The sequence below is a fragment of the Chelonia mydas genome, chromosome 11 (assembly GCF_015237465.2).
Source record: "Chelonia mydas isolate rCheMyd1 chromosome 11, rCheMyd1.pri.v2, whole genome shotgun sequence".
NCBI classification, from domain to species: domain Eukaryota; kingdom Metazoa; phylum Chordata; order Testudines; family Cheloniidae; genus Chelonia; species Chelonia mydas.
The window spans coordinates 31,107,468-31,120,911 of NC_051251.2; the positions used below are offsets into that span (position 1 = coordinate 31,107,468).

At 40.1% G+C, this 13,444-nt stretch overlaps 1 protein-coding gene across 9 annotated transcripts in view; it reads right to left on the reverse strand.

The window, feature by feature from the left end:
* The window catches only part of ACVR1 (activin A receptor type 1), a 121,922-nt gene that overhangs the window by 62,867 nt on the left and 45,611 nt on the right, over positions 1–13,444 (reverse strand). For 7 of the 9 annotated variants that reach the window (XM_037912246.2, XM_043525160.1, XM_043525158.1 and 4 more), the window contains one exon: positions 3,421–3,491. In XM_037912246.2, coding sequence (XP_037768174.1) covers positions 3,421–3,491 — 71 coding nt within the window. Of the gene's footprint in view, positions 1–3,420; positions 3,492–5,555; positions 5,712–13,444 lie in introns of those variants that run through there. The other 2 variants (XM_043525161.1, XM_037912247.2) reach the window with 1 other exon arrangement.

Sequence of the window (13,444 nt, forward strand, 5' to 3'; positions counted from 1 at the left end):
GATAACAGAAGAAGGGAATGTCTTTCTTACAGAAACAATTGATACATCAGGAAAGGCACACACAGCAGAATACTTACAAGTAGCAGTAGTAAAAGCTGTAACAAACTGTGAAAAAAAATTCAAATGTCTAGTATGTAGCTTGGTCACAGAAATGCTGGAAATGTAACCAAGATGAGAAGAAATTATTTAGAAGAAAGTGGAGTCCCCCAAGCTAATAACATACGGTTGCAGTGCTCATTTGATACACCTCCTAGCCAAAGACTTCAGTGTTCCAGAAATAAAGGCTTATCTTGTTGAAATTGCAAAATACTTCCGTAGCAACCACTTTGCAGCAGCTGCTCTGAAAAAAAGTGGGAGGAACAAAGCTAACTCATCCACAAGACCTGCGATGGAACTCAGGAGTGGACTGTTTTGAGCACTGTATCAAGAACTGGCCTAATCTGATGACAGTTTGTGAACAAAATTGTGAAAAAAAAATAGATGGCACTGTCACAGCCAAAGTTCTCAACATTGGGCTTAAGAGAAATGTTGAACACACTCTTGAGTACCCTGAAGCCTATTTCTATAGCCTTGAACAAAATGCAGGGAAATAGCTGTTTTATTGCTGACGCTGTTGAAATTTGGAAAGAACTGAGTGAGATCTTAAAAAGAGAAATATGCAATGACAGAGTTAAATTACAAGCATTAAAAAAAAACAAATGGGACAAGCACTACCTCACAGCTCAATACTTGGTATCAGGGTCAAACTTAACTGCTGAAGAAGAGCAATTGGCTAGGACATGGACATCCAGCAATCACCCCTCCATAATGCCAGCTATAATAAACTTCAGAGCTAAGGGTGAACCATTCAAGAAATATACGTTTGCTGATGATATTTTAAAGAAAGTCACACCAGCGAACTGGTGGAAGTCAAGCACTTGGATTCAGAAACTGTTGAAGTGATAATCTCACTTTTAACAGCAGTAGCTTCTTCTGCCGGTGTAGGAAGAAAATATTCTTCCTTTGGACTAATTCATTCCAAATTGAGAAATCGTTTGGGACCTGAAAAAGCAAGAAAGCTTGTTTTTCTTTTCCAGATTATGAACAAACAGGAAAATGAAGGTGAGGATGACTGAGTTAGCTGCAGAAGCCAATATTTTAAGTTTCTCATGTTGACCTGGCTGACACTGTCGATTTAATTAAAACAAAAAATCATTTAACTATTGTAGTTAAAAAAAATTTTTTAAAAAACTTGAATGTTTAACTAAATTCAAAAATTCATAGGCTTGTTTTGTTAAAATATGTTTGCTGTTGAAGAAAAAAAATCCAGAATACGTAACATTGTTGTTTTAGTTAAATAAAACAATTTAAACGTCTGTCTGGTGATGTTGTTCTCTTAAGACAGCATGGCAAGAAAATCCTCCAAATATTAATGATTAACCTGTTGAATTGGAGATATTTATGAAGACATTGGAGGTGAACTATCTGCTTCAATTACTTTTGGTAAATGCAATAACCAAACAATCATTTTCTGATATAACTGTAAAACTAATCTGAAAAGTTTTCAAAATAAATCACTTTAAAAATGTATAGTGTGTACCTTCTAAAAATGAAAACCTACGCATCTGTCTTTGAGTTGTGAAGAATATGTATTAAAGGTTATAACAACCAACAAGAATGCACTTTTTGTAGAAATCCATGATTAAATCAAGTCTTCCTGACTAGTGATTTAAATCAAATCTGCCCTGGCTGGAACTGAACAACAGGGGTTGGACCATTCCCTGTTCATTCCCTCTGATGCATCTGGCATTGGCCACTGCTGGAAGACAGGATATGGGCTAGATCGGGGTGGGCAAACTTTTTGGCCCTAGAGCCACATCGGGTACAGAAATTGTACGGAGGACCAGGTAGGGAAGGCTGTGGGAGGCTATGACTCCACAAACAGTGAGGCGTGGCCTGGCCCCCGCCCCCATCCAGCCCCCCATAACCTCCACTCCACCCAAAGTGTTCAGAAACAAAGTGGTTAATTCTCATGAGAACATTGAATCCCTGGCCGCTGCAAAATCAGATATCTACATGAGCATACAGATACAAACCAAGATGCATCATGGGTTCCACTAAGCTTTCTTGTTGAACATCCTTCCATATTTGTTTACATCAGAACTTAAGAAAAAAAGCAAGACCACTTTTACTATTAGTTTAAGTCAGGAAAAAAATAAAGCAGTATATCATCCCAGCAGTCATCCAGTAGACAGAGAACAAAAATCAGCAATGGGAGGTGGGGAAGAGAAAGGGTGGTGGGGAGAAGAAAAATGCAGGACTAATTTTCTGCACATGCTACACCACCTGTAACTCCACTACAAGAGAGACAGAGTTACTAGACACACACTTTTTGAAAATTAATGGGACAAGTTTACCTCAACATTTCAGTTGAACACAAAACAAAGTGGCTTGCATGTGTAAATGCTCAATTTACATAGGGTGATGAACAATCAGGATATACAATCTTCCAAATGCGTAACTCTAAATTCACCCCAGAAGCCAGCTATGCCTCTCACACCATGCATGTGGTCACATGACACTTAGGATCAGCACAGCAGCAATTTCCAGAAAAAAGGGAGAGCCCCATTACGGATTTAACTCTTCCCTTGCAGAACACTTCATTATACTTTTGTTGAAGTGACACCATCAAGACATTTCAGGCTTGAAATGTAGATTTTTATTAGAAAAGGAGAGAGTCATGTTAAAACTACAAACTACTTGTATTATTGATAGGCTTAGAGTTTACAGCCACTTACCCACTTTTTTCCCCTCTCCTCTTTGCTTTGGATTGGACACTACATTCACCTTGCCCTGCATTACTTACACAAAACCCACCCCTGTCAGTAGGGTGTGCAGAGAAAGTTAGGGATAGAGATTCTCAGATGTTTTTAGGTTTCCAAAATAAAAATCTTTTTTAATTAAAAAAAGAGAAGAGTGAAGTACATGCATCTCCAGGTGCACTGTTCTAAATTACTTTGGACAACAACTGGTACAGTTAAAACTGAAGAATTTCCACATTATTAGTGGGTAAAGACATTAGTAATCAAACACACACACAGGAGCAACAGTGCTTGACTCAGGTAAGAGGGAGAAGAGCAGCATTTGTCCAGAGGTTAACAGACCTTCATCTGAACTACTGAGGCTTTTCCACCCTCATTTGAGTGAGCACCGTGCACCTCCAGCAGAGAACACCTCACACATCTCCTTATCTATGAATGCCCAACTGAAATATTAAGCAAACATCACTCCCAAGAAGAATTTGTCAACTGTCAATGTATAAGGTTAGAACACTGCACTAGAGTAGACTAGGACCAGATTCAAAGTTAAAGCTGTATTTGAGTCTGGTTCTTCAGGAGTTAACAGCTGCTGCACTAACCCACTGTAATTCACATTACTTACCTTCCAGACTGGGTGATGGAAAAGCCAGTAGCAGCAGAGAAAGAATCATAACTCCATCTATCATTGTAGATCTGCAGAAAGAGCAAAAGGGAAAATAAGTGTACTTTAACAGTTAAGCAGTTCGGTTTTCTTCTAGGAGACTTTAAAAAAAAAAAAAAAAAACTACACAACTCAAATTAACAAAAGCCCAGTTTGTAAACTTATAAAATTGGTCAATGTACACAACTCAGCCAGCAAGTCTGGGTTGTTTGTTTGTGGTGGTTTTTGGTTTTAAAAAAAAAAAAAAAAACAAAAAAAAAAACACACCCACACCCCACCCCTCTCACATACATACATACTTTCCTCCAAATTCCACAGCAATTCTTACATGAAGAGGGAGAAGGGGATTCACAGAATTAGCATTTTGTATTGTACTGCAGGTACAACAACTACTCAAGGACCAGGCTACTGGGTATAAAGCCTGTTCCAATACTGTTTTAGCTAAGCAGATTCAAACTCTTGAAAGCAAATCTTGTCTGGCACACACTTGAATTTCTGGGCTTTCAAACCAAACAAGAAAGATTTAAAAGGAAAAAAAAGTTACTGTGAACTTAATACACACTACAAATCTTTTTAAGTGGAAGAGGTGTCAGAAGAAGGGCACTGCCTGCCAATGCAGACAGACATAGAACACTGGTGGACAAATTCCACTATATTAGATTTCCTTTAAAACAGATAAAGTTGCTAGAAGGGAAGAGGGCACTCCATAGTTGAGCGACTATTCTTAGTAATTAAATTTCCAGTTGTATTCTGCATTATTTGTGAAAGGTTCCATTCCAGTGACCCCAACACTATTCCTCTGCTACTAAACATTAAAACAATTGCATCTAGTGAGAGAACTAAGGGATATTTCCAGCATGTGCATAGTTTCTAGATACAAGTGAATTCATTAGATTGCCTGTATTTCATTAGTTTTTCCACACAAATTGGTGGTTTCCCTCCTCACACACATGAAAATAAGAGCAGACTGTCACTGCAAAGAAATATATTAACAGGTTTCTGAGAAAACCACCTATTCCATAGCAATCACTTGTGTTTTCCATCAAAATGGTCTCCTTTCTTTCCAATGCTAAATCTCTGGCATTAACAAACTTCACACACTTCTAATAAAAAATGGAGGCAATAGCTTGTTTAAAGACAAGTTATTCTCTTCAAGGGAGAGAATGATTAGGACTATCCTAATAGAGGAGTGTTATAGTCCCTATTCAGTTTCTTGGAAATGGTTTTTGTTTGAGTGGATCAAATTTGGAAGACTCAGTACCTTCACTTCCCTCTCATGAAAAACGTGCCTTTTTAAAGCCAGGCTGCTAGTGACTTAATGCAGAAATAAAAGTAGGGTATGGTACAGGGAAGCTTTACCTGGCAGAAAGCTGACTCAGAAGACAGCCAACCAATCTTAAAAATTTCTGAAATAGCCTTTTGAAATAGCTGGAAGGGACTTTTGACATAAAAAAAGTTTGTGCAGATTGATGGATGTGACTAGAACACTCTTCCCCTACCATTCCATCACCGGGTCTCATTTGAACTGACGTCTTAAGCAAGTCTTCTCTTGATGACCACACCCAGATAAATTTCTGCACGCCTGGACAAAGGTGGTACAGTACACATGCCTCTTTCAGGAGACCAAAGGTTCAAATGCACAGACAGAAAAAAATTGATTCTAGTGATGCTGCTATCCCACATGGAGTTGGTTAAGCCGGAAACCCTGGAGGCTACTATTAGTACAGGGTTGGGAGTTACCCTATATCTGAAGAGCGTGAACTCTCAAATTCACACTCAGCCTCTGTTAGAAGTTGGGACATGCACAGACCCACATCTCAAAAAGGCTGTCAGACAGTCAAGGGAACAGAGGAAGAGAGTAAAGCAAACAAACACTGAAGGAGAAAGTTAAATGGGAGATCATCAACAAAATGAGGAAAAAGGGAACATTCTTGAGGAAAGAGTGGGTTAAGACATTAGAAATAAGAACATGAAAGGCATTTTGCAGACCAACAAAAGAGATACTGAAGAAACATAAGATACAAAAAGAAAAGGGGACAATTGGAAGACAGCAAGTTACTTTATCCCCCCCTCAAACACCCCTTCAAAACACGCACTTAATAGTTGGGCAGTTTCTTGAAAAACTGAAGAGAAACCGAACTTTTCCCGTGTTTGTTCCTCTCTTTGGTAAGAGTTGGCCTGGATGATGTTAAGAACTTAGTGGTACGTCAATATTGGTCCACATTCACTGTTTATGCTTCAGTAGTGTTTAGCTGCAAACAAAGGGACAATAAATGTTCAGGAAACATAAATGACAGTTTCTTCCGTAATGGTGAATGGATCCGGTTTGAAAAATTCATCTGATCAGTTTTTCATCCCCAGGCCATCATGCTGTTTAGAGAGTCATTTTCAGATGAGCCCAAAAAAAGGAGGCCAGAAGAACCAGTTGATCTCATAAGTAATAGAACAACCTCAAAGCACTTCAAAAAAGGAGGTAAGTATCAATCTTGCCATTTTACACATGGAAACAAACACTGAGAAGTGAAGTGACTTGCTCAAGTTCACCCAGTAGGCCAGTGTCAGAGCCAGGAACAGAACCCAGGTCACCATCCACTATGTCTCACTGCTTTCCAATTAAATGAAATAAAATTTAAAAAATAAAAGCTTGCTGACTGACCAACATTCAGAGATCTGTTTGAGGACACCTATTTATACAAACCTCTTTGGACGCGCCTATTTAAAAATGGGCATTTTGTATTATAAATCTGAACAAAAAGGTCAGCCACACAGCATTCTAATCTGCATTTTATAATGTAGTTATCTCATGGTGAAAGCAGACACCAAGAACCTTAGGTTCTGCTTCTTTGCAACAATTCCCATGGCATTCCTTCTCCTGAAAGCCTCAAAGCATATTTTGCCTATATGCCCTGTGAAGTGCTGTGTACACTTATAGCATTCTAAAAAAACCTGCGTATATCTGACAATTAAATTCTATGCCTAGTGCAGACGAGTGCAGCCCTTGAGCTTCTGACAAATTACTACTGTGGCCCTCAGTACTTCACAACTGAGTTACTCCACAACAACTGGATTTCCTACTATGATCATAAGGCAGAGGGCAGAGAGCTCGAGCGTGAGACTCAGGCTTAATGCAACTCTAATTTTCCTTTGAAAGATGGAGGGAGAGAGAGAGAGAGAGAAAAGGACTTTGAGAAGCAACCCATCAACACAGCTATCAAAAAAAAAAAAATCATCAAAAGCCTTGGCAAAAAAAGTTTGTTCTCTATAAAGATTTGTCTTTGCTCCAGTAAGAACAAAAAACAAATTCCAAATAATAAAATTAGACTCCAGTAAGCAAGAGAACCAGAGATCTGTTCTTGCACTGTATGTGGTTATCCGGCTCCAGCCAACATACTGTGTTTATATAGTTGAAAACCTGCCAAAAACTTTGGAAGAGATGTCAAGATCCCTTGCTGGTTGCCATTTTGCTCAGAGAATGAAGTATCTGCTGTTAGCCTGTTAATTCAGCTAGTTAAAAATAAACTTAGAAAGAAACTCATTTATAAATCTGCTCCACAATCAGATGCCAATGATCAAAACAATGAGGGAGGTTCCACAGATTACCTCTTACCTCAACAGAAACGTATCCATCAAAAACAGACCGTGATTAGGATATAACTGGTTATAAAAGAAAGACAACCCTCTGCGTTTTGGTATATGGCTGAGCAATCTTCTGTTGTGTAGGCTGGAAAAGCAGGGAGTAAGGCAGAGGGGGAAAGAAGTGGCAGCAGTCCAAGATGCGTAGCCTCAGAGCAGCTCAGTGCTGTTTTCCGTTCAAATGATCTGTCATTTGAGACTTATCCTCCGATAAGCACCTCAGCCACACAATCCCATCTCCAGCTAGCTGACTGACTTCTCAGCTTTGATTTTCCAGTGACATCCTGGCCACTCGAAGTTTTAGATTAAACATTTCCTGCTGCAGAGATAAACCTGACAAAGGAACTACTGTTCCTGCGTCAGAAAGCGTAGAGAACTGAAGGAAGACAGCCCTGACTGCTCACCTGCAGGAATCAGACATAGTTGTGGTTTTTGGTTTTTTTTTTTAAATGCAGTTACGACCACTAAACTGCACCTTTTATCAACAAACATCAAAGCTGACTCCCACTGCTCCAACAGGATTACATGTAAGCCAGTGCTCTATTGTCTCGGGATTTGCTAGGTGATCAACCTACCACAAACCCAAGCAAACAAACCAATTCCAGCACGTCTGAGTTATGGTCACTGAAAATGCTTACCATATTCTACCTAATATATGCTCTCTTTTTCTGAAGAGGATGACACACTGCACTAAGTAAACACAAATTTCCAAGCCCATGTTTTTTCCATAATCTATTGGACTTTTGTCAAATAGATTGGATATGAACCCATTCAGTAATAAGTCACCAGGACCAGACAATGTTCACTCAAGAGTTCTGAAAGAAAATCAAATATGAAATTTCAGAACATGGGTACGTAGCCTATATCTTAAATTGGCCTCTGTACCAGATGACTGGAGGATGGCCAATGAAACACTGATTTTTAGAAAAGGCTCTAGAGGGGATTCTGGCAATTACAGGCCAGTAAGCCTAACTTCAGTACCAGGCAAATTGGTTGAAGCTATAGTAAAGAACAAAATGATCAGACACAGATAAATATGATCTATTGTGGAAGAGTCAACAGGACTTTTACAAAGGGAAAGCATGCCTCACCAATCTATTAGAATTCTTTGAAAAAGTCAACAAGCATATGGAGAACGGTGATTGAGTCCGATACAGTGTGCTTGGTCTTTCAGAAAGCCTTTGACAAGGTCCCTCATCAAAGGCTCTTAAGCAAACTAAACAATCATGGGTAACAATCTATTTTTAGTAGAAGTCACAGACAGGTTGCAGGCAAACAAAAATGCATGGAAGCCCGTGACCTGTCTGTGACTTTTATTAAAAATAAGCAGAGGGGAGGGCTGAAGTGGGGGGAGGAATGACAGTTGGAGTCCCACGGTGGGGGAGACTGACAAGCTGGGGGGCGAAGGGGGCAAAATCCTGCACACGGCCCTGGTTGCAGCGGGGTTGGAGGTGCCGCACATGACTAAATTGTATCCTTAAATCATGGGATTAGAAGGAAGGTCCCTTCATGGATCAGTAGCTGGTTAAAAAAAGATAGGAAATAAAGGGCAGGAATAAATGGCCAGTTTTCACAATGGAGAGAGGTGAATAGTAGGATCCCACAAGGATCAGTAGTAGTCCAATATATTCTTCAATGATCGGGGGGGGGGGGGGGGGGCAGGAGGGGGGGAGAGAATGAACAATGAGTAAGGCTGCGAGTCTGTCACTTTTGCAGCAACTGGTGCCAGCAGCAGCAGTTTGGGTGTGTGGCAGGGGGCTCAGGGCTAGGGGCAGGAGGTTGGGGAGTGGGGGGGGGGGGGCGGCATTTACCTCAGGGGGGGCTCCCCAGCTCCCACTGGCATGGCCCCCCTGCAGTTCATAGGTGGCAGAGGGGGGTCTCTACGCCACATGCTGCCCGCCCCCGCACCTCCCATTGGCTGCGGTTCCCAGCCAATGGGAGCCACAGCAGCCAGCACTTGTGGCAGGAGCAGCACAGCGCCTGCCCTGGCCTCTGCCACTGAGAAGCTACACGGATGTGGAGCTGGGAGAAAACCCCTGCCAGCCCTGCCAACCTCCCCCCCGGCAGCACCAGTGTGGGTCCCGGGCCAAATCCCCCAACACCCACAGTGCCTCCGGAACCGATCACCTGTGGGCCCTCTCCACCTAAGTTTTAGTCCGGGTGGGTATTTTTAGTAAAAGTCATGGACAGCCACGGGCCCATGAATTTCTGTTTACGGCCTGTGACCTGTCCATGACTTTTACTAAAAATACCCGTGACTAAAACGTAGCCTTAACAATGAGGTGGTAAAATTTGCAGAGGATACAATTACTCAAGATAGTTAAGTCCAAAGCTGACTGTGAAGACCTCACTAAACTGGGTCACTGGGAAACAGAAGAGATTAAATTCAATGCTGATAAATGCAAAGTAACACACACTGGAAAACATAATCCCAACTTTACATGCAAAAAGATGGGGATCGAAATTATCTATTAGCTCTCAGGAAAGATCTTGGAGTCATCGTAGATAGTTCTCTTAAAACCATCTGCTTACTGTGCAGTGGGAGTCAAAAAAAAGCTAACATTAGGAACAATTAGAAAAGGGATACATAAGACGACAGTAAATATCATAATCCATGGGATGCTCACAAGTTGAATACTGTGTACCGCTCTGGTTGCCTCATCTTAAAAAAAGATATTAGAATTGGAAAAGATGCCAAAAATGGCAACTAAAATAATAAGGGGTAGAACTTCTCCCATGTGAGGAGAGATTACAAAGGCTGGGGCTATACAGCTTAGAAAATAAATGATTAAAGGGGGATACGACAGAGGTCTATAAAATCATGAATGGTATCAAGGAAGTGAATCAGGAAGTGTTATTTATCCCTTCACATAACACAAGAACTAGAGGATACCCAAAGAAATTAACAGGCATCAAATTTAAAACAAACATAAGGAAGTACTTCTTCACAAAACCCACAGCAAACCTGAAGAACTCACTGCCAGAGCACATTGTGAACGCCAAAAGTACCCCCCCCCAAAAGAAAAATTACATAAATTCATGGAGGCTAGGTTCATCAATGGCTATTAGTGAAGATGAACAGGGATGCAACCCCATGTTCCTGGTGTCCCTAAACCTTTGACTGCCAGAGGCTGGATCTGGATAAGAGATAGATCACTCAAAATTGCCCTGTTCTGTTCATTCTCTCTGTAGCATCTGAACTGTCAGAGACTGGATACGGAGCTAGATAGACACGTGGTTTGACCCACTCTGGCCATTCTTATGGTGTTTTAAAAAACCCACCACCACCACAACCCACATAACTAGAACTCTTTGGACATAGTGAAAACTATGTCTTGTATATTGTGGGGGTTTTGTTGTTGTTGTTGTTGTTGTTTTTTTAAACAATGACTAACAAATATTCTAAAAGAAGCACCACAATACTCAGGTATAAATCACAGAAGATTGCAATAGTACAATGAAATCCTTGTAGTGAAACTGATAATGCTAATTAAGACTTACATAGCGCTTTATTATAACTTCAAAGTGCTATATAAACATGGGGCACATTCCTAAAGTTATACTGTGAGAAGGTCAAATGGGAATGTTCTTGCCTACATAAACACCCAAGATTATTAAAACTTCACATTTTAAATCTGATATGCTTTTCATCATTTAATGCTTTTTGTTCGGGGGAGGGAGGTGGTTCCTTCTCTCTCAGCTTCAGGTAATGAAGGCACTTATTTTACACAGTGCCAGAAGCGTACTAGATACTTTAGAAGCTGCACAGGAGAACAAGATCCCATCTGTAAAAGGTTACCATACAAGCCCCAAATCTGAACCATGAACCCTTCTATCCATGGATTCAATCATACTAAAGTTAATGGAACTCTGCCAAAAATGCAAAGGCCCACAACTGTAGAATTATTTTGCAGGACAGGAGATGGGATGTAACAAAAAGTGGCCCACATCTTGTTAGTTCACACATTTTGGTTTGAATATTTGTGTGGGACAGTGGGGGAGTAATCTTGTTTGTAAACAATTGGTTTGAGAGGGTGTCTGGAGTTTCTAAGCCTCATGGTGAAGTCCTTCCTTTTAAAGCACGCGAGGACAGTGGAGAGGCTTGGTAGACAGGTTTCTAATCAATTTCACTTTCAGGCTGTTCCTCATTAACACAATACTTCAAAGTTTTAGTTGCCAACACAGCACAGTAATGTTTGTTTTTAAAACCTGTTTAGAATTAAAAATAAATAAGAACAAGTTCCATTAATATCAGGTTTTTAAAAACAAAATGCATGTCAAACCTACATTTGGAGACACCCATGTGAAATTTTGCCCATTTAATTAGTGATTTGTATTAAAGGATCATTCTTGTATTGAATTTGGGGTCAAATTCCATTTTTGTTAAAGTTTCAGGAAGAGAAAGGTTTACTTTTGTAAAATGCAAAGGAAAGTGTTTGGATGTAAAAAACGTTCCTTTGGAAGGCTGACAATTCAGATGCAAAACATTGCACTATAAGCATGTAGGACTATGTATTGTCTACATGAGACATAAACTAAAGAGAAACAAAAATAAAACCAACTAGCAAAGTCTTTCATTGCCAAGGGAAAAAACAAAAAGCAAAACAAGAGAGTCTGTGAAAGATGGATTAAAAATAAAGGTAAATAAATAAAATAATAAATAATATTAAAATAAAATAAAATAAAAATAGCAACACTGGTACACATGTGGCATATCATACACCTGTGTTTGCTGGGGTTTCATATTAATTTTTGACAGAGACTTTGGTGTGAAGCTAATAACGCATCAAGCTTTATTTCCAATTCCATACCCAGACACGTATTCCCCCTCCCCAACTTTCTTTTAATGAATCTGGGTACTGCCATTCAACAGGCATTTCCTGTACTAAGAACTACTACAGCTACTGTCACCACTAGAGGGTAGTAAAAACACACAGTGGGTTACAGTATTACTTCTGGAAATACACATCCAAGTCAAGTACAAAGAAGCAGATTGTTCATGAACAAACTAAATTTAAAGCTGCTATGGGCCATTGGGAAAGTTAAATACAAACAGAGGATTTTTTTTTAAAAAAAAGTCAAACTTACAAATTCAAATATTTACTAAAATTGCAAACTTTATGCATATTAAAAAGCTAACTAGGATCCCAAGACAGTATGTGAGAGTCTCATTGCAAAAAGGAACACAAATTCCAGACCAGTGGCTTAATAGAAAGTAAGCCCTTAGTCCTAAACTGGGGACAGAGAACAGATTCAGAAAGAGCAAGTGTACAGCAAGTTCAGAAAATTAAGACTGGTGTTCATAAAGCACTGTAAAAGGGGTAGTATTCTGAACCATCTAAATGCCTGGGTACTAATCCAATATGGCAAACAGATTTTAGGATTCTCATATTTTCACTGCACGAAAGTATACATATCCATTATCCTATTCTTTGTAGGAAACTCCACTGATCTCCTCTCAATATATCACTTTATGGCCTGACTACGCAGGCAAAAATAGGACCCAGAATTCCTCAGTCCTGCAGCTCCACTGGTGATTACAATCAGGAAGCTGTAAAGAGAGAACCAGGTATTCTTAAAATCTAAGGTGGGATTGACAGCAACACAACTTCCTGGAAGTAGTGTGTTGCACTGTTTCTGTAACTGGGCCATGAACATCACTTACACACATTCTGAACCCCCATGGAATGGTCCAAATGAAAGCAAGGCAGGTCCAATTAATGAAGAAATTAGAAACTATGTTTCAATCTTAATATGGCACAGACATGAACACACCCCATTAAACAAGTTCAAAGCATTCTGAAGAGATCAGGAGCACAGAGATTCTGAAATACTGACAGCGCTGGTGGCAGCTGACAAAGACCCCAAGGGCTGCACATATTTTGCATGTACCTAAGATTTTTTTTTTTTTTTTTTTTTTTAAAGAGAGTATTGATTTGTAATTCTACCTTCCATGATAGCTGCACATCAGCTGAGCTCATCAGCAATTAAAACCTGTATTTACATAAGCTTTGTCCTCACCCTGCCGTTATAGGGGAATAATTACAGATGGGTTTCGAGGATCATGTGACTTTACACACATATTCCCCCAAACAATACACAAAACCAAGGCCTTCAAAGGGCTTGTCTAGGCTACACTTGAAAAGCTACAGCTGAGCTGCTATAGTGCCTGTCTGAGTGCAGATACTACCTACATGGAGGGAAGGGGTTCTCCCATCAGCGTAGGCGATTCACCTCCCCAAGCAGAGGCAGTGTCTCTTCCATTTCTCTAGTGCCGTCTACACTGGCAGTTAGGTCGGCTGAACTACATGACTCAGGGTGTGGATTTTTCACAATCCCTGAGCAACATAGC